The sequence below is a fragment of the Maylandia zebra genome, linkage group LG1 (assembly GCF_041146795.1).
Source record: "Maylandia zebra isolate NMK-2024a linkage group LG1, Mzebra_GT3a, whole genome shotgun sequence".
NCBI lineage: Eukaryota > Metazoa > Chordata > Actinopteri > Cichliformes > Cichlidae > Maylandia > Maylandia zebra.
In genome coordinates this window covers 23,758,120-23,778,999 of record NC_135167.1, presented here as the reverse complement: position 1 = coordinate 23,778,999, position 20,880 = coordinate 23,758,120, and the positions used below count along the sequence as shown (strand labels likewise).

Genomic DNA, 20,880 nt, shown 5'->3' with positions numbered 1-20,880 from the left:
TGTTATGGATGTCTCTCCTTCCTCACGGCTGCTGAGGTTCATGAGAGGTCTGAGCAAGGATCAACAAAAAAAACCCAAAACACTCCTCTTGTTGGTATAGTCAGTCAGTGTTGCGGTGCTCTGCTTTTCCAGTTAAACTAAAACTGTGGAAAAGCTTTTAAAAAGTTGGGTCAGGTATGAAATAAACATCTTGCTTTGCAAAATTTTACATTTTGTTCAAGTATTACTTAAACTACTGTATCTATAAACAAGTTTAGCTCTCCTCTAGAGAGTACAGGAGAGTTTAGCTCTCCTCTAGGACACTGATTTTTACTCTCCATTTGAATGTCACTATTATCACCTATTGCTTAGAATATGAAATAAAGCTGGATCGTCTCACTCTCCACTAAATCTCTCCTCCAAAACAACAACATATAAAGTTGCAAGTAGCAATGGCCAAGCAGTTTAGCAGGTGAGAGCAGAAGCTCAATCGGATCATCCAAAAGTGTGCTTGTAAGAACCATAAACTGTATGTCAAAGCTGGACGGAGCATCTGTGTCAATAAATATAAAGCCATTCCAGAAGTTCCTTAAACCTGCATTCTATCTGAAGGCCACCAGATGGCGATAGCTGTGGTTGAAAAAAGCTTTCGGTCTTGACCCCTGTAAGCCCTTTCCTGCTGAGTTTATAGGCTCAATTACCATTTCAGGTCATACTGAATTAAAAATGTATGTCTGTTTTGAGAGTCTTGTCATATTATGTTTTGAAATGGAAGATTTTGCGTGATATGAAGCAGCACACTCATTGGCTAATGGCTTGTCAGTCAAATGTCATCAACTAATGAGTAGCAGCTTCACAGTCAAACCTGCCCTGCCTCATTACTTTTTCTGTTTTTTGGGGGGACGGGTGGGGGGTTTGCTTACCAAACGCCAACAGCAGAAATGAGGCTTAAAAATAGGAGTCACAAATCAGAGGGTCATATTGAGTTAGTTACGTCCATCAAGACATCCAGGACAATTTTGTGGCTTTTTTTTTGTTGCCTTTATTACATTGTGGAACAGTGAAAATGGGGAGAAAAAGATGCAGAAGACACCCAGCTAAGGGCCATGGATTGGACAAACTTAGACTGCTGCACTGGCCATATGGCATGTGGTCACCTGCTCACCCACTGAGCGAAATCAACACCCTGGCTTTTTTAAGTTTGCTGACGACACCGTCGTGGTGGGCCTGATCTCTGATAACAACGAGACGGCCTACCTGAAGGAGATTAGGAATCTGGAGAACTGGTGCCAGAGGAACAACCTCCTTCTAAACGTCAGTAAGACAAAGGAGCTGATAGTGGACTTCAGCACTAAGCAGGAGAGGAACTACCAGACCCCCGTCATCAACGAGTGCCCAGTGGAGAGAGTGGACAGCTTCAAATACCTCGGAGTTCACATCACGCAGGACCTGTCATGGTCCTGTCACATCAACACCGTGGTGAAAAAGGCCCGACAGCGTCTCTACCACCTCAGACGCTTGAGAGACTTCCAACTGCCCTCCAAGGTGCTCAGGAACTTTTACTCGTGCACCATAGAGAGCATCCTGGCGGGAAACATCTTAACCTGGTTCGGGAACAGCACCATGCAGGACAGACGAGCTCTACAGAGGGTTGTGCGATCAGCTGAGCGCACCATCCGCTCCGAGCTCCCTGACCTGCACTCAATCTACAGCAGGCGGTGCTGGACCAAGGCCAGGAAGATCGTGAAGGACCTCAGCCATCCCAACAACAGACTGTTCTCTCTGCTGAGGTCAGGAAAGCGATTCCGCTCCCTGAAGACCAACACAGAGAGACTGAGGAGGAGCTTCTTCCTGCAGGCGATACGGTCTCTCAATCACACCACCACACAGTACTGACCCACACATATGGTTCTTACACACACACACTGGACTTTCTGGACTTTGGTTTTGCACAACACTGGTCACTATATTCTTCATTTCCGGTTAATACTTGTACAGCTGCTGTTATTGTGTATATATTTATTTATATTTAGATTTCTTCATACATTCTTATATAGTTCTATATTGTGTATTTTGTTGTACAGTTATTTTATTTTCAACTTTAATTTATATATTTATCTTTATCTTATTCTTCCCAGTTAAATTTACCCTTCATTCTAATTTGTGTTGTACAGTTATTTCATTTTTAACCTTAATTTATATTTTATTCCTTCCTAGTTAAATTTACCCTTTTTAATTTTTCATATTTATTTCCTATCTTATTCATAGCCTTTTCCTTTTTTGTTTTCTTTAGGTCACGAGCAGTTGTCCAAGCATTTCACTACATATCGTACTGTGTATGACTGTGTACGTGACAAATAAAATTTGAATTTGAATTTTGAATTTATACCTTTTATAGTCCTGATGAAGATGATAAAACAGGATGTGCTTTACAGCATGCAGCATCCTTCATTTTCTCAGTCAAATCCACCAGCCAAATCGGCACTCGAGACTATGTACTGCACCAAGTTTGGCCTTAATTAAAGAAAGTGATTGCAAGCATCATCTGTGTAAGGTTTGGACTAGATCATGCCAGGGAAAGCTGTGTTTAAACCTTTTTAGGACATCATAGGATTCATCAGAGTCTTTGCAAGGTATCCAATGGTACCTAATTTTTAGAAAAACCAGCCTTAAGTTTTCCAGCTTTGATCTACTGATGGCGCTTAAGTATTTGAGAGACACAAAACATGGTAAAAAAAAATAAAAATCAGCGGGCTCTACCAATGCAGTGTGCAAATGTCAAAACTTTTAAAGATATGGCTCTAGGGGCTGCCATAGAGCCCAGTGGCAGAGGAAGAACAAGGAAGATGTAGAAAGAATTGTATGAAAAGTTAAAACACAGTGAGCTCCCCCTCACCTTCACTGGTCAGCCTCTAAGAGCAGAACACTTTTACTTTTGTTTGTCTTATAGTTTCTTTTGCCTTTGGAGTCTGTGTGTATGACAAACGCTTGTAGATAAAAGAGTGGGAATATCTGTGCTTCCTTCTTTTATCTGGAAGTTGTTTCTGTTGCTTTCACTTTCACTTCTATCCCATTAATTTTCCTCTGGCACTGTCTGTCTGTGCTGACAGTGATGATACCTTGTGTTTCTCCAAGCCAAAAAGTACATAAGGACAAATTTTACTCTATATGCAGTAAGTCTTCAAATAAAACATAACATTTTTGGAAATGTACTCCATTTGGATTACACAATAAGTTGATGAAGTTTGGACATTTTCTTTCTTTTTTTATTGTCTGTGTGTGTGTGTGTGTGTGTGTGTGTGTGTGTGTGTGTGTGTGTGTGTGTGTGTGTGTGTGTGTGTGTGTGTGTACTACTTTGTAGGCTCAAGTCTGCCAGTGTTTGTCTTTTTAGGGGGGAGCCAGTTTGCTCATTTCCTGGCAGGAGTATGTGTGCATGTTTTTTTGTGTTCTGTAATAGAGCCTGATTAAGAAAACATGTGTTTTTAATGCAGATTAACAAAAACCAATCATTGGCTGACCTCAATTTTTCATTCTGTTCAGACATCGCTCCTCAGAGATTAGTCGCGAAACAATCAATCAAAAGCAGCAATCCTGCTCTCCCTTCCACTGATGGAGTATCGGCAGATGATGATGTTTGAAATGAATGATGGATACCCCAAACGGCACTGAATCTATAGACCCAGTTGTTAGCTGTCCGACACGTTCATCGTCAAATCCTTAAGTTAGACATTTATTTGTTTTACAGGGTGTTTCTTCTGGTCACAACCTAATTGGATTTTACAGAAATAATGAATTGGCCTGTTCAAGTCGGTGCTGTAATATAAAGAATATCATATTATAATGTTCTAAGCAAAAAAATAAATTAGTTGCTGACTTCCTTTGCTTGATTGAGTGGGTTTCAGACGTTGTTTGCTGAAAACTGCTTGCTGCACCAAGAAACTGGGTTAATGGCAGCAATGAGACTGAAACATGAGGTAAATTTGTAGATTGTGGTTGTAGCTTTATAGCTTACACATACAGCGTGCTGCTGAAGAGCTTTCAGTTTGATTTGCATGCTATAGCTGGAATTTCAAATCCATTTTTCATCATGTTTCCATCACTTTAAAATGATGATATACATAAAAAATTGTAAAAATAAATAAATAAAGGGGTAACGGAAGTAAGTATTAACTTCATGCCACCATGTCCAAACACAGAGTGACAGAGCTGAGTGTAGCTAGACTAAAAAAAAATGGCTTTCTAGCTTTACAGAGCTCAGACCAGATTAGTCTGCTTCGCTATAGTGTCCTCTGGCATTCGGGACTATCCTATGCTCCACATCTCTCTCTCCTTCATTCTATCTACTGTTCTACAGTTCCTCCTTTAATTTTCCCTCCTCCTCTCTCCTTATTGTCAATGACTAGGGTTTTAATGATTATATCTGGCGGTGTCACAAATTAATTCCTGCCTCTCTGGCAAAAAGCTGTTCCCCACCTGATTATGCAAAGCAGGCCTACATTCTCTCCCTTTGAAGTGGAGGAAAAGCTGCTTAGAGATTCTCCCCTTGAGGAAACACTGCAATATGGGGAGCGTCAACAAACCAGGGTTCACACAAAGGTCAGCAATATGGTTAACCCTAATGAAGCCCCACTTCATCTCCACATCTCACCACTTTTAAGTTGTGCTGATGTTATGGTAGCGTAATGATTCGCTCATATCAAAGACTGGAGCTATTTTTCGAAGACACTCAAAAGTGGAGCAGAAGTAGGGCGGCCAGTATAAATAGCCATATAAATGCACTCAAATAATGCTTGTGTCTATGGCCACACGGAGTAGTCGGATGAAACCGGTGCAACGCTATCTCAGCAATGATGTCTTTGACGGTGTCTCGGAGGGTTGCTCGGAAGCACCGGCCTTATATATTTGATGCTTCCACACATAACTGCCTTTGCAAGAGCTTATTTTGTCACTCCATTATGTGCAGAAAGGTTGGAATATATGACTTTTTGTATATTATTGTCTGTGTTTACTGCCAATACACCTTTTTCTTCTGATCTGAGCAATCACAGGGTGATGAGAAGCTACAAATCTTTCATGAAATTTCTACTTTTCACACAAGAAAAGTCCTCCCAGATAATACATCACTGCAAAATGCAACAGTAACACTAAAGGGGTGTATGACAGCACATATGAGATTATTTCTGGACAGTGCCGTAGAGCAATAGCAGAAATAAACAGAGAAACTGTGTGTTAATTTGATCATTACTGCTCTTCCTGGCTATTAAACAAATCTCTCAGACAGAAAAACTTTAGTTTCTGGTCGAGTCGGCAAACATTTGGACTTGTTTTTGCATTACTTTGACAACATCCAACATTCACATTGAGTATGGGTGTTTAGACAGAAACTTGAAAAATTCTTTGAGGACTTGTGTCAAAAGTAAATAAGGCTTGGAGACGGTGGTGCTTGTCTTCTTATGTCAACTCCCATTCTCTACCATTAAAAGGGAATTTAAAAAGTCGCTTCAAACAGACTAAACTGTGCAGGTGTTTTTAACACAACTCTTACATCATCAGCTCTCTCCATCTTGGTTTCCTTCGCTTGACTGGGTGGCAGCTTCTTTTCTGCCCATACTAATAGGGTTTGTCCACAATCAGAGAGGCTAGGACCACCTGGCCTATGAAAGCCTTAGCCACTCAGTTACTATGTGGTTCTCCGCTTGAGCAGCACAAAACTGCATCTGCCATCTCTTTACAAATTCACTCGCTTACTACACTCACCATTGTTTAAGCTATCATGATTTCGTAATTCCTAAATAAACATTTTCTTAATTGGTATTTATGTGTGCGTGCCTCCCTTGTTGTCATGGCCATGCAGCCCGCTTTGCGACACACGCCTGCACTTCCAAGAAAATAACAGCAGCAGTTCAGACTCAGACACAGACCTGCCAACAGTTTCTGCAATTCTGACAGCTTTGTTCCTCCTGCAGGAAATGTGTGTTGTTGCTTCATTTTTTAATATCTGTCTGAGTGTGTGAGTGCTGTTTGGGTTTGTATTTTCATTTTAGCCAGCAGCTGAGTGGAGAATATTTTCTAAACACGGCGACGTTACAGATTTACAAGCTTTCTGATGTGTGCGCATGTCCTCTGAACCAAGGTGGTCGTCCTTGTTAACCGCAGAATGGAAAGAAGGTGGATTCAGAGGTAAACAATACATTAATGTTTAATATAGAAAAACTCAGTTTGTTTTTATTGTTGCAGCGGTCACTGGGAGGCACTAACTTATTAGCTTTTTAGCTTATACGGTGAATTTTTTGACTGCTGCTAATTTACATATAGTTTCTGCAGCAATATTGCTGCTGACTAAATATAATAAGTCCTGTATTCACTCTTGTTTCAATGTGCATTGAGTCACTTCCAAGTTAACCATCGCCCTCTGAGGCTGCTAAATGCTTCAATTAGATAATTTTACTGACAAAGAGCTGATGGTGTGAAAACAGTGAAAATGAACCAAAATGATACAGATACAGGGTGGACAAGTAAACAACTGGCTGAAATAAAAAATAAAGCCTTCCTAAGCCTAGGGGGGCAGCGGACCTGTGGAAAAAGAAACTCGTGAGTGATCAGGTGGCTGCTTTCATGCCATTTTCTCTTTATTTCACACAAACTGCCATAAAATACTGCTCACATGTGTTAAGTACTGGAATATTGTCTAAGTTCTGTCTTTGATGCGGATAGCTCGAGGTGAGTTTAACTGATGTGAGCAGCGTTCTATTTTTATTTGCTTAAATCTCCTGCAACACACCCACACACACACAGAGAAGCCAGCAGCTACAAACAACAAAAAACTGTAGCTGCAGCACTTATAGTTTAGCAGATGGTTGGTGTTGCACTGTTAAAACAGGAGCATTTATGACTTTCTTAACCACGTTTGTTTTGACACCGATGTCTTTATATCTGCGTGTCTAAACTACTGCTGCTGCTTATTTCCTCTTGCATAATTGGCACAGGTAGGCACTGTGCGTATTTGCAGTGTTTTTAATCTAAATTTAAATTTTGGTGTTTTGCACAAAGTTATTGTGCAAGTTTAGTTATGCCATTTCACTTTTTGTCCCCGTGCATGGTAAGATTTTATTTCCGTGTTCTAATCCGAGCTAAAAACATGGGTCCCCATGACTTGCCAAGCTGAGGGACCACAAGAATGCCAAGTCTGTGGCGATAAAAGGACACAGAAGCGTCTTGTGTCTTCGGGGTTGCCTCCTGAGTTGTCTGTCCATGTCCGGGGTTAGAGCTGAACGTAAAGTATTTAGATAAAGGAATGGCAATCTCCTCCCACAGGTCTTCAGCTTCAGCCTCAGGAAAGTCCTTCAGCACCGTCTCAACCACAGAAAAGTTCTCAAAGCTGGACAGAGTGCAGGTTGAATAGACCACAGTGCCTCCTGGACACACCGCCAACAGTGCAGACCTGTAATCAGCAGACAAATATTCCACCTTAGACCTCAGCTAGAATTAAATTGCATCAAAGAATATGCTGTAACCATTCAACCAACCAATACACATTTTCACTTTAAAAAACTGTATATGCTGTTTCTATATTGTGCTTGTTGGTGTTATTTGACTGATTTAACTGCAGTCTGATCTGCAAACTACAACTAAAACTGCAACTGCTACAGCTTCCACTTGACTCTCCAAGCTATTTTGAGTTGGAGACCTGAAACAAAGTTTATTTACCATCAATCTACCTGAAATCTTTTTTTCAGGGAGTTTGTAATTTTACTGACGGTTGGTGCAGTGTTTAGCAAAGTCACCTCTTAGTAAAATGGTCCTTGGTTTGAACACAAGAGACATCTAGGATCTTCCTGTGTGGAGTTTGTGTTCTCTCCGGGTTCTCCGGCTTCCTCTCACGGTCCAAAATCATGCTTCTTATGTTAAGTGTTGATTCTAAATTGACTGTAGATGCCCTATAATAACTGGGACAGGCTCCAGCTGGATAACCGGTTAAGTAATGGATCACTTCCTCCCTGACTGATCCTTTCTCAGCTCTCATCTTTCTTGATTATCTAATTACTTATTTAATAACGATGTTCCCACAGCAGTTCTGCTAAATCCAGTTACTCTTCATTTCTTGATCTACAAGTTTAGAACTTATCTCTCATTTGTATTCACTACTGGACTACGGTACCTTCCCTTCATTCCTTCAGTGCATTTTAATTGCGTGCTCATTAGGATAGTGAATGTTTTTTTTCTCAACCTGTAGAGATATTAGAGTACCATAAGGCTAATGCATAAGCAGGAATTTCCAATGTCAGAATGGGTGCTTACCTAAGCAGCTGTGCTTGGAGTGAAGGAAGCCTGGCTCTCTCCTTCAATCTTTGTTCCCCCTGCTGGCTGTTGCACGAATACAGCCAGCTCCTGTCATTAGAACATGGAGCATCAACCAAAACCTACGGCAGCGAGAGAAAGGAATGCGAGTAGTTGGTGCCCATGTCAAAGAGGAAGAGCAAGGGAATAAAAAAATGTAAGGAAAATGAAAAATGCTGCAGGTGTCTAAAATAATCCACATAAATGTCACTTTCCCCACGGCACCTGAGCCATCAACAGACCAATTTTGGTCAGTGGAGGTGGAAGATAAATTTCGCCTAAAAACCAAACCATTACCATTTAAATAAAACTGAATAAAAGACAACAGCTTTGAAGTTTTTACATCTGAACTTTGAACCTTTCAACAAGTTTGTTCTCAGATTTTGGAAATCCCTCAAAAAAGCTCCTCTGCATTTTGTTTGCACTCTATTACCTTTCAGCCTTTTTCCCCTCCTACGGTGCCTTACTCTAACTCTTTTTAGCCCTTTTCCTTTTTTCAATATTGTGTTCCAATATGAGTCACTTTGAGTTCTTTGATTCCTCCCAGCTATTTGTCTGCTTCTTCTTGGCTCCTAGTTTGAATAAACAGTTTTCTTTTTTTTCCTCTCTGCTGAGTTTATTAGTTTCTGTTCAAAGGCTTGCTGTCCTCATTCATTTGTAGCTGTGGCCTTGGAAAATAAGTGTCACCCCATTTTACAGGACAAAATCACATGCTGCCATAAACATGATAGGATTTCTTTGCCAACCTTGTCATATAAACCCGCTTCGCTCTGCCCAAAAGACCGTCCGTCCTGTGCAGACACAATCACTCTGCTTTTTAGTGAGTGAGGCAAAAATGACTCCAGGGTTTTGGCAAGCCAGTCCCGTCTGTGAAGATCTGGTTCATTACAGCAGAGAAGCGCTGGAACACAGCACAGGGCAGCATTACTGATTATAGTATTCAATGCAAATGGGTTATTCGCAGCAGACAAAAATATTCCTTACAATCATCTGCAGCGACTTAGATGCAAAGTGTGTGTTTAATATTCAAAATAAAAGCCAACATGTTTCTTTTTCCCCCAAGTTCTTTTTACCAAGCACACATAATCTGGAAAAAAGGCTACACTGTGAACATCCCTTTACTAATAGAGTAATTCATTTGGGGTTGTTTTAATCCGATTAAGTATAAATAAAATCAAAATAAAGTCTTCTAAAAATGTCTCTTTTACCTGGGCTCGCACTTTGCATTATGGCTAAGGCTTTCCCCCCAGGAGCAGAGCAAAGATCCAGAACCTTTTCGCCATCTTTGACTTGCAAAGCCAGCACTGGAAGCAAGGATGCAGCATTGAGGAGGTAGTACTGCTTCAGCTGGCCAGGCCTGTGAGCCTGAGAGGGAAATCGCAGGGGGGACGGGTGGATGTAGCACTGTAATGAAGGAGGAGGAAAACTGAGGGCGGGTTCTGACTGAGAGTCCTGACCGAGTGCAAAGGAGCTGTTGTCAGACTGGGGATGGGGGTCACCTGGAGAGCCCTTGGAAATGCAGAGAGTTGACAGAGTATCTTTTCCTTCTTGGTATTTAGAATTTAACACCGTGGAGGGACCATTAGAATGCAGCACTGAGACATCTGCTTGTGGCAACAATGTGGAAAAGCCCTGGGCTCGAAGAATCTGTGCAATGCCTGTCACTGCAGTGAAGCGATTGAGCATGATGCCATACTGCCATGACTGAGGGTCCAGCAGCACTTCTCTGAGGGACAGAATTAATCTCAGTTTGGAAAAGGTGGAATTACTGTCCACGTGCATAATGATTACTTCAGGTGAAATTTACCTTGCATATGGCCACAAGTCACCAAGTTCCTCACTGTACTGCTGGTCAAAGTGATCGAGCACTGGTTGACACAAAGTTCTTTGCTTCTTGTGCCTTTTTGTTACCTATTACATGAAGACCAGGCAGAAATAAAATTAGGCAAATCTATACAAAGTAAACTTAAAATCCACTTTAGGCACATTTTCTGCTTAGACGTCGAAAGTCCCACTCAGGTAAAAACTTTTTTAGACCACTATCTCAGGAAACACATCTTAAATAAACACTACATACACTGATAAATGTACAATTTTTAATTTGTTATTCTATTTTCCAGCTCAATAGTTTATGTACAAAAATAACTGATGTACATTCAAGTTTTGCTGATGTTCCCTTTAGGTTATGGAAGAGTGAAGTTACAAAAAAAGAAAAAAGAAGAAGAACTAGGGTCTTATACAGCAGCTACCCCTGGTGGATATCCAGTGTAAAATCAACCCTGGGAGGTTTGACTGTACGTATTACATGTAGATCTGGTCAAATTTATTATCCCAACTAGCCTGATGGGGCTTTGACGTCCATCTTTATTGATACTTTGAATAACTACAAGAATCTGAGTCAACTGGTTTAAATAGCTATGAGTTTTTATTGCAGTAAATACAACAATATTTAAAAACGCGAAAACTAGCATTGCAACTAATAAAAAACATGTTATTAAAACATTTATTTAACATTAACATTTACAAAAACTAAAATTTTAATTGGGACGAGCAAGCACACTCTGGAAACTGAAACTAGCCTGGGTTAAAAAAAAAAAAAAAAAAAAAAAAAACCAAGACGAAATTAAAAAATCTGATTAAAAATAAATAATGAAATACAAAACTATAATAACCACGCTGCTTTTATTCCCCCTGAAAACATGCAAATAGATTTTTAAATTTAAATTAAGAATTTTCTATTTTGTTGAAAAAAGTAAAAAGTAAATGACAAACACTGGGGGGGGGGGGGGGGGGGGAAGTAGGATACATCATATTCCCTGATGTTTGTTTACCTGGTTATTTCGGAGATCCTCTGGATTAAGCTGCTGAGATACATTATCGCGGTCTGTGTGACAGTTACACCAGCGACACCGCCACAAACGTGTCGGCGTTAACTTCTTAGTTTTAAAGCTAGATTTTCTCCAGATACGGCACAACTGCGTTACTGAAAACATTTATTTAGCCCGTCTTATTGATACTGCACAGCTGACACGTCCGAATTTATTTTCGGCAACGTTCAAATCTATTTGACACAAAAAACACAGGCGAACACTAAAAACTAACGAGTACGTTCCTCAAATCCTTCCCCTCACTACAAAAACGGTGCTTTAGTTCCACCTATTAAACCGGAAAACTGTTGTCGTTGGTAAGGGTGTAATAATGGACTCAAACCTGGCGGAGACAGGTTGACTTACAAAATATCCAAGCATTTAAAAAAAAAAAAAATAAAAAAAAAATAAAAAAAAGCATTAGACCCAGGTGAGGAAGGACTTTTGTGTCTACATAACGTACAATGTCAAGGAACCGATTTTAAATGGAAATTTTAGGAACTCTGTTAGCAGCATAATCTAAGGGATTTATCTAGTCTCAGTGAGGGTCGAATTATTTCGTTTCAAATAGACGCAATACAGCAGTTCTACAACCATCTATAACATATGGTGGAGCCTCTGCCATGGTTTGGGGGTTCAGTTTATCCATAGATGTGTGGAATTGAGTCAGATTTTGATCATCTAATTGACTATGACACACACACACACACACACACACACACACACACACACACACACAGTAAAAGCATACCTGGATAGAAAAAACAGAATTTGAACACTGTCGATCATGGACTGGCCTCTCCAGAGATCGGACCTCAACATTTTTTGCCTTTGTGTTGTATTTCCATTTAGGTTTAGACATTTCAATAAATCGCTGCACCCATTTCCATGGGCATAATCTAAATAAATAAGCTACATTTGCTTTTAAATCACTTCATTCCACAGCTTGGCATTACAACAGTAAGAGTTTCTTTTAAAAGGGAACAGGTCCATGATCCTACCAGGTATCCCCCATTATGTTTATTGAAAGCCCTCCCACCTCCCCTCACAAATGTACAAAAACATTTGAGGAATTAAACATTTTATTTCTGTTACTGGTTGCATGTTTGTTAACAAAAACTGCTGATTAAATATACAACGAGGACACAACAGTCCTTGAAATGTTTTGCCAGAGTTTCATACGTGAATGGATTCAGATCTTTCAAGAACACAAAGATAAACATGATAACCAGCAATCACACAGCTGTTCAAACTGCTTATTCTTGTTAACATTGTGAGTTATCCTTTCACAGCTGGTTTTACATGGCGAACAGAATGAGGAATGCAACCATCAGACAGAAGAGACCCATAGCTTCAGACAGAGCGAAGCCCAGGATGGCGTAAGAAAACAGCTGCTGCTTCAGAGAGGGGTTCCTGTGAAGACAGAGGGGCCAGTGAGATCAAGTAGTGCTGATGCCTAAGAAGTACAGCTAATGAGGCATGTTTAGACCAAAGTTTTCCATGATTGACTTGGCTTAAAGCACAATCAATAATTAGTCAGTGCTAAATAAGTCTTTAATATCTTATTTTCACGAACAAACATTATTCCTCTAACTTCACTTTCCCAGTGATTTTAAGTGATGCCATTTAGAATGAAGTATGCCAAGTATCTTTTGGTTTTATAATTAATCGCCAAATGGCAGAAATCTACTCAGGTCTCCTCTTTCTTTTGTCATTACCTGTTCACTAGGTCACATTATTTTGAGAACTTGGGTATTAAGTAAACAAGACTAAAACGTTCTCTTCTCGACAGTAAAAAAATAAAATAAATGGCCTCATTACTACTACAGGGGACTTGTTAAATTTACCTGGCATATCCAATGATAAGGCTGCCAAACACTGTCCCAATTCCGGCTCCAGATCCAGCGACTCCCACAGTGGCAGCTCCTGCTCCAATGAACTTGGCAGCAGTGTCGATGTCACGGCTCACGGCGCTGGTTTGGAATCCCCGCAATGCCACTTGCTGCTGGGAGACACCGCCGCTCAGTGGTGCCAGAAGCGAAGCAGTCTGAAAAACAACCACCAAAGTATCAAACACAATAATTCCCACACGGTAAAGTTTACTTCTAATGCAAGCATTACTTCTGCTAAAAATTTAGACCCATCAAATAAGACCTCTCTAAAGAAAACTTATTTTAAGATGTACTACATCTAGCTTCTAATCGTACCTCATCACATTATGGCCCATTTTTGTGGGAACATGAAGATTTACCGTTATAAAATTTAGTTACTAGTTATTGAGATTCTCATTTAACTTTAATAACCCCCACATGGAGTTTTCCCCATTTGAAGATTATTATAGTTGTATATTTATAACAGAAATACACAGATGCACAGTGTGTAGGGTTGCAAAAACAAAATGGAAGACGTTTCATACACTCTCGTTCTGTTTGTTCTTTCATAACAATGAATTAGTCATTTTTGCTTTGGCTCTGACCACAGACAGCATGTTAAATCTACCCGATTACGATATGTGGCCATAATTCCACAGTTAACAATTCAATATACAGTTCAGCCTGCAGAAATGTTTCTTTGGGATAATGTGAGCAGGGTGGCACTATTTGTTGGTAATAAAAACAATCAATGTGCTTCTTTGTTAGAAGATCTCAAATATATACAACTACTGCTACTACTACCATTTAACTTAAAATAAAACAAATCCGTATTTTACCTTTTCTATTTTTTGCACAGTGTTAATATAGAAAATGACAAATGTCACTTGATGAATGGTGTGCTCTGCGGGCAACTCACCTCTGCTCTCCTGCCGTCTGACACTACTGCTGCTGAGAGCGGTCTGTACAGCGCCCTGGATCCAGCACGGACCTGTGTTAGAGGGGGGAAATTGTTTTGACATGATTCGCCATAATTTATGCTAGAACAGCATTAGAAAGACCTACATCAGCTGCAGTGACAAAGCTTTTACATATACACACACACATATATACACATACACATATATACACACACACACACATATATATATATATATATATATATATATATATATATATATATATATATATATATATATATATATATATATATATATATATATACACACACACATATATATATACACACACATATATATATATATATATATATATATATATATATATATATATATATATACACACACACATATATATATACACACACATATATATATATATATATATATATATATATATATATATATATATATATATATATATATATATATATATATATATATCACTACAAGTCAATAACAGAGACCCATTAAAATGTTTCTCTTGATTCTCTTTTCAAGCCTTACATGGAATACGTTATATCCTTTAGATTAAGTTTGTGGACTTGGAGGAAATGATGGAAAACCAAAACAGTGAGCTTCCTCCTGATTAGAAGCTAGGACGTCCTTGTAGGTATGAGCATTAGCTAACTTTAGCAGAGGGTCAAAGACTGCTTCGCAGCCAGTGTTAGCAGCCTACTTTATCATAATTTAGAATGACGGAAGTGCAGCTAACAATACTCAATCGGTAAACAGGCGCAGTTTAGCAATTATCAGTTTTCATTCATTCAATCAAACTGACCAGAGAGGGCGTGGAGACGAACTTAGAGCAGGCATACATTACGATGGGACGTTCTGGTCAGGTCACCCACAGCAGCTGGAGTTTATCCGAAGTCTACAGATAAAAACACATGAAACACAAAAAACCAAAGCGTTAGCTATTTGACACTGCGCCTTTTGCTAAACAACCAAGTACAAAGTCTGCAAAAATCAGGTAGACACGCAATTAAGGTCAAGAGGAGAAAAAAACCGCACAATACCGCTAAAGGCAAGTTAGCTGAAAATCAGACGAGCTACACGACGCTGTGAATAATAGACTACAAAAATACGGAGCAACAAAGAACACTTAAGAGCATATATTTAATTCAAACCCAGTTTCTGACAGAGGAGGCTAGCACTCACCGGTTTGCAGTAGAGGTCGAACGCACGAGAGGCTTGCGCATGTGCAGTGTCACATTTATTGGTTGGTTTCCGGTGTCATGGGAAAAAAGTGATTTCCGGTATCTGCCAAATTGATCACCGGCATTAAAACTTTTGTAAATGACTTGTTGGCGTATAATCTGTCAAATATGTCTCAAATATATCTCTCATGATTTATATCAATGCATTTTCGTCCAGAAGAAAATTCTTGTTACATGGTAGAAACTGCAATTACTTTTTGGCAAAGTGACTTTATGTACTGACCTGAATAAATGTCACTCACATAAAAAAAAGCAAAAAAAATTTTTTTCAAGAGAGATCAGGCTGAGAAATATGATCCGGCTGCAGAAATTGCACCAAACGTAAGATAAGAGTTCTATAAATATATTTTAAGTCGCCAAAAGTACTTGGTTGATGCTAATGTAGATTAAAAAAAAACGCAGAGTCATTAAGATAACAAAACTGGTCATTCATGTATCTTATAACTCTTTCGTAAATCGTGGTGGATACAGTATACTTACCAATATAAGCAACTGACAGACAATTGACATGAAAAACACAGGAATATCAGAAATCACCTCAGAAGGAAGCATTATAAAAACTTTCTGTCAAATCCAAAGTTCTGTACTGTTTTTACTGAAATTTATTTATTTATTTATTTATTTTACTAATGTTTATTCAGTTACTAAATCTATGCATCTTATATGGCTTTATTTTTTATACAAATTCGTTGTATTTGTGTTATGGCCAATAGATGGCGACATGATGTCTCATCTGAGAAAGGCATGTGTCACATTTGCTGTACATGTTATTTACACATTTTGGGTTGCTGATTTAAAAAATAATGTCAGTTTTTCTTTCTCATTTTGTTGTTTCACAAGTGGCAATTAGAAACACGATCCAGATATTTTTATTATTATATTTTTCTATATCTTTGAAGGTTTCACTACATCCAGTGATGGAGGCTGTTCCTTGTCTGTACAAATGCCAGTCTAAAAGGTGTCCTACTTAAAAGCGGCAATTACTCTGCATCCGTGGGAACTGTTCATTCTGTCCAGTTAACAGAAATACATGAGAATATGGAAATTGTGTTGGAGAAGCTGAAATATGATGAGAACAAGCTGGACTTAATTTTTAAAAACTAAGTATTTGTGACTAACTGTATGTGATTTTTTTCCATTTGTGTTTTAAACATCATTCAGTTACATAATATCAGCTATTTTCTGGAAAAGAGTATAAATCCAGGGTGGTGTAGTGATGGTTTGTTTTTTCAGGGTGGTGTGAACTAAACTATACTTGATTATGTAATGTTGAAAGATTTAGTTTCTTTAATAGTGAAACAGTGGAAAAATGCAAACATCAGCAGAAGTAATACTTAAGTAATACTTAAGTCACACTCATTGTGCAGTATTATAATATTAAACACCTGGCACACTATAGTCGAGTTCAAAAGGTTCAACTGTAATGCCTGCACGTAACCACAAGAGGGCAGAAACGCACCATTCAGAGTTTACAATATCCACTTGAACGTGACACTTAACAATATCACTACCAGCCGTGCCGTCATGCTGTTGGCCTGATATTCAGCCAAATAATTATGCAGAATATGCTGGATCCATATTTAGCATATCAATACATCCAGACGTGAAATATAGAAAACTAAGGCTTTCTGTGTTTCTCCTTTAGCACTAGAAATAGTCTCCACACACACCATTTAAAGCCTTTTGCACAGTCAAACAGTATAACCAGAATAACGGATAAAGATTAGACCTGGCTGCTTAAGAGGAGGCGTCTACAAATTCAAGGACGGTTTTGATGATTGCATCATTTATTTCATCGTGGAAAGACCAAGGTGGTGGGATATATGGAGTATAATCCACCACCTACAGTGTATTAAAATTTTATGCATTTATAGCACCGTTTAAAAATGCTCCGAAAATTTAATTTAAATGTGGTTGTATGAAGCCCTTGTCTAATTACAAATATTTAGCTTTTTATAGAAAGTATGTATTATATTATATTATATTATATTATATTATATTATATTATATTATATTATATTATATATTATATTATATTATAACAACATATCATTCTCACGATATTACATACATGTAGCATTGACCACCGCGCTGTGGCCACTGCTCATAGATCAGATCAGTTGGATCCAGACAACACATTTCGTTAAGATAATTTAGTGTGTGAACCTGAACACACTTGCATCGTGACGATGTGAGGCTATAACATCCCACCTAGAACCATCTCCTAGATATATATCAAATATTTATACTCCAGCTTTAAGTGGGTTTCCCCTCTTCAAAGTCTCGAGACTTCACTGGCCGCCCCCTCAGAAGTAAGCTCCATTTGAGGATGCGGAAGGGAGATTCCTCAGCTCTTCCAATCATACACCCCCTCCGCAGCATGATGTTACCGTTACGCACCACTACAATAAACGGAGACGCGAGTCTCCGGGGCGAATCCCTACTACGTCACTCTACTCCTGTATAAATAACCCGAGCAGCGACTCTGATCAGACTCGAGCAAAAACCGCTTTTCGGCTACAGCAACTTTTTATACCAAGGATTACTGGATTGCCTTCGTTGGATTTAATTTTCAGCACCGAGTAAGTGTTTTTAAGGGGCCGCTGGGGAGAGATTTCAAGCTTTGGTTTTGACCTTTTTTTGTGAATAAACATGTGGGCAGGTCAGGTCGACCATTTTTATATATATTTACTTTAAATGTGGGATAACAGCTTTTATTTTACAATATGACTTACAATGGTAAACATATTTGTAAAATGATCTCCCACTGTATTTCTGTGCAGATCTTGATAGCGCTTCTTTCTTTAAATGTGGCTGAAATGATCGCAAATTTACGCATGGCACATCTATCCACAGATCCTCGATAGAAGCACAATGACTTTGAACAAGGGTGACAAATTGAGGAACATGGACAAGAGGAGAGGAAGCGTGCCCTTCCCAATGAATTTACCCAATCTACACAGGAGAAGCATGCCCGTGGACGACCGCGACCTGCGCGCCACGACGCCACAGACGGGACAGACCGACGAGCTGTCCAATTTACTGCGGTGCACGTCCTACTCCCCAAGCGAGCAGCACCGTGGCAGCTACGCCTCAGACTCCTCCGACTCGGTGATCTCCACCAGCAGCGAAGCGGACTCCCAGGTGTACAAAGTGGTTCTCCTCGGGGAGCACGGTGTCGGCAAGTCCAGCCTGGCGCGCGTCTTTGGAGGAGTTGAGGATGCTAGTCACGACTGCGATGAAGCAGGTAAATGGTGATGCTGGGGATGAGTCATCAACCATAGCAACCCACACTCTCAGACACACACAATGAAGATGTTTCATTGTCTGTGAAGATATGTAATAAATGGGCATGCCAACGGCTGCTTTATTTAATTTTATACAATACTGAACAAACACTAAAATATATAGAAGGACGGTTATAACATATTTTAAAGTAATATTACTTTTTAAGTGCACTATTACAATTTACATCACCACACTTATTTCCAGTAGATTTAAAACAAATGCTGCAGTTTTTTAAATTACAGAAAGGCTGCACTAAAGCTGTACAATTCAGTATTATATGAGGACTGTGCATGCATTGATTATTGCTATTTCCACATACAGTGCGGCACCAGCTGTCAGAAGCACACCCAATAGCACTATGTGAAGGGAACCTACAAAAGGCCAGTGATGGCGTGATCACAAACTGTGATCTGGTTTAATGAGTAGACTCAGAAAGAAAAAAAAGTGCCAAAAATCAGAGTGGAAAAAAAAATAGCAGCAACACACTTTGACAGCAAACACGATTGCTCAGATAAAAGACACTTTGCTCTCCCTGCCAGTGTGTAACACAATATTTATTTTTCCTCCCTTAGGAAACACTTACGATAGATCTATGTTGGTGGATGAAGAAGAGGCATCCATCGTGTTGTATGACATCTGGGAACAGGTGAGACTTATATATTATTAATGAAGTGTTTGTCCATTTGCATTGATTCAGGGATTTTGAAATTGTAAAAGGTGCATTCAGCCATGTATGATGTTAAATTTAGTCTCTGTTTCTTTCCTGAAGGATAACAGCCAGTGGTTGAAGGACCAGTGCATGAGAATGGGAGACGCCTACATCATTGTGTATTCAGTGACAGACAAATCAAGCTTTGAGAAGGCATCGGAGCTCCGCATTCAGCTGCGCCGTGCCAGACAGTCAGAGAACATTCCCATAATCCTTGTGGGCAACAAGAGTGACCTGGTGCGGTCCAGAGAGGTGTCCGTAGATGGTAAGTGAGATTAATAAACTCGATCTTAAAATGTGCAGTCAGGGGAGATAGATTTGAATCCACTTGACTAAAGCCTTGCTTGAGGCATTTCAAGACAGAATCTGACAGATGGTTGAGCTTCACTGATTTTGCTAGGGTCAATCCACTTTTCACAGCTGACTGCTCAGGTTGATTCAGGTTCCTCTGCAGCTCAAGCAATCTGCCAGAGATTTGCCGCTTTCATGACTTAGGGCTAATTCGTCATCTCTAAGCTTACAGTTTTCCATTTCAGTGTGAACTTTCTCAGGGTTTTAATCTTCTTTCCTGTGTTCTGCATTACAGAAGGAAGTGCCTGTGCAGTGGTATTCGACTGCAAGTTTATCGAGACGTCTGCATCACTTCACCACAATGTGCAGGACCTGTTTGAGGGCATCGTCAGACAGATCCGTTTGAGAAAAGACAGCAAGGAGGAGAACGCCCGGCGCATGGCCAACTGCAGACGCAGAGAGAGCATCGGCAAGAAGGCTAAAAGGTTTTTGGGTCGCATGGTCGCACGCAAGAACAAGAAAATGGCTTTCAGGCAGAAGTCAAAGTCCTGCCATGACCTAACAGTTCTCTGAGTGACAGATGGGACAGAAGGACAATTTTTTCCCCCTTGGCCTCTGAAGACCAGATGCTGTGTGTTTTAACACTAACCCAAAAGGACTAACAGAACTGTACTGAAATATATTTTTGTTTTCTAGACATCAACCAAAAGCAAAAAGAAGCTATTGTTAATGAAATGACTGATGTTGTTTGAGTTATATCATGGTGATAACCTGCATTTATTTTATTGTCTGCCTTAAACACATTGTCATCAGTATGTATGAAAAAAAAAATCCACAAAGGCTTGTTATTTCTATGTGCTGCGAAATTGCCTTGCGGTTAGGTTAATGTTGTGCCCTTTAACTAAATGGGTAGGGGGTGGGGGGTGATGTATATACTAATATTTGAGTCACGCTGAAGGCAACATACATCTCATTGTATTGTAAGACAAGGCAAAGGATAATGATGATAGGTATTCTGGAGTCATATTTTACTTGAAGTGTGGTACGCAGGTTCGTGCCTCGGCAGAGTTACTGAGGACTATTCAAAACATCTGTTATTCTATGTTTTTTTTCCCATAACGCTGAATTCAGGTTGTGAATGTCTGAGTAAAGCAATAAGCTATACTAGTCTTGTGAATTTTGACATGATTTGAAAATTCTTTTTACGTTGAGTTCCTTTTTCAATAAAATATAAAAAACAATCCATAAACTGCCTTCTGTCTTTAATCCCAAGGCACCGAGGCATTCAGCGTAACGCAGCAGAAATTGAGTAAATGTGGACGTACATCCTCATCAATATTCATTTGATCTTATCGGTGC

The 20,880-nt window shown here is 39.5% G+C and overlaps 3 protein-coding genes across 4 annotated transcripts; 1 reads left to right on the top strand and 2 right to left on the bottom strand.

Moving 5' to 3' along the window:
- Nucleotides 1-6,160: 6,160 nt before the first annotated feature.
- On the bottom strand, nt 6,161-11,535 carry nsun3 (NOP2/Sun RNA methyltransferase 3). Its single transcript, XM_004543311.3, has 6 exons — nt 11,148-11,535; nt 10,124-10,227; nt 9,525-10,042; nt 9,063-9,217; nt 8,278-8,399; nt 6,161-7,420 (listed from the first exon to the last, which is right to left on the bottom strand). The coding sequence occupies exons 1-6, from the start codon at nt 11,307-11,309 to the stop codon at nt 7,087-7,089; spliced, it is 1,395 nt and encodes a 464-aa protein (XP_004543368.2). The 5' UTR covers nt 11,310-11,535; the 3' UTR covers nt 6,161-7,086.
- Nucleotides 11,536-12,247: 712 nt separating this feature from the next.
- LOC101475017 (ATP synthase F(0) complex subunit C3, mitochondrial) lies at nt 12,248-15,278 on the bottom strand. 2 transcript variants are annotated; one of them, XM_004543310.2, is made up of 5 exons: nt 15,175-15,278; nt 14,795-14,887; nt 13,974-14,045; nt 13,031-13,230; nt 12,248-12,596 (listed from the first exon to the last, which is right to left on the bottom strand). In XM_004543310.2, exons 2-5 carry the CDS (start codon nt 14,831-14,833, stop codon nt 12,482-12,484), a joined length of 426 nt encoding a protein of 141 aa, XP_004543367.1. In that variant the 5' UTR covers nt 14,834-14,887; nt 15,175-15,278; the 3' UTR covers nt 12,248-12,481. The 2 variants fall into 2 exon arrangements, with proteins under 2 accessions (XP_004543367.1, XP_076739708.1); XM_076883593.1 differs by lacking the exon at nt 15,175-15,278 and adding an exon at nt 15,033-15,054.
- Nucleotides 15,279-17,670: 2,392 nt separating this feature from the next.
- On the top strand, nt 17,671-20,770 carry rrad (Ras-related associated with diabetes). Its single transcript, XM_004543309.3, has 5 exons — nt 17,671-17,815; nt 18,090-18,480; nt 19,094-19,167; nt 19,291-19,495; nt 19,817-20,770. The coding sequence occupies exons 2-5, from the start codon at nt 18,108-18,110 to the stop codon at nt 20,092-20,094; spliced, it is 930 nt and encodes a 309-aa protein (XP_004543366.1). The 5' UTR covers nt 17,671-17,815; nt 18,090-18,107; the 3' UTR covers nt 20,095-20,770.
- The last annotated feature ends 110 nt before the right edge of the window (nt 20,771-20,880 follow it).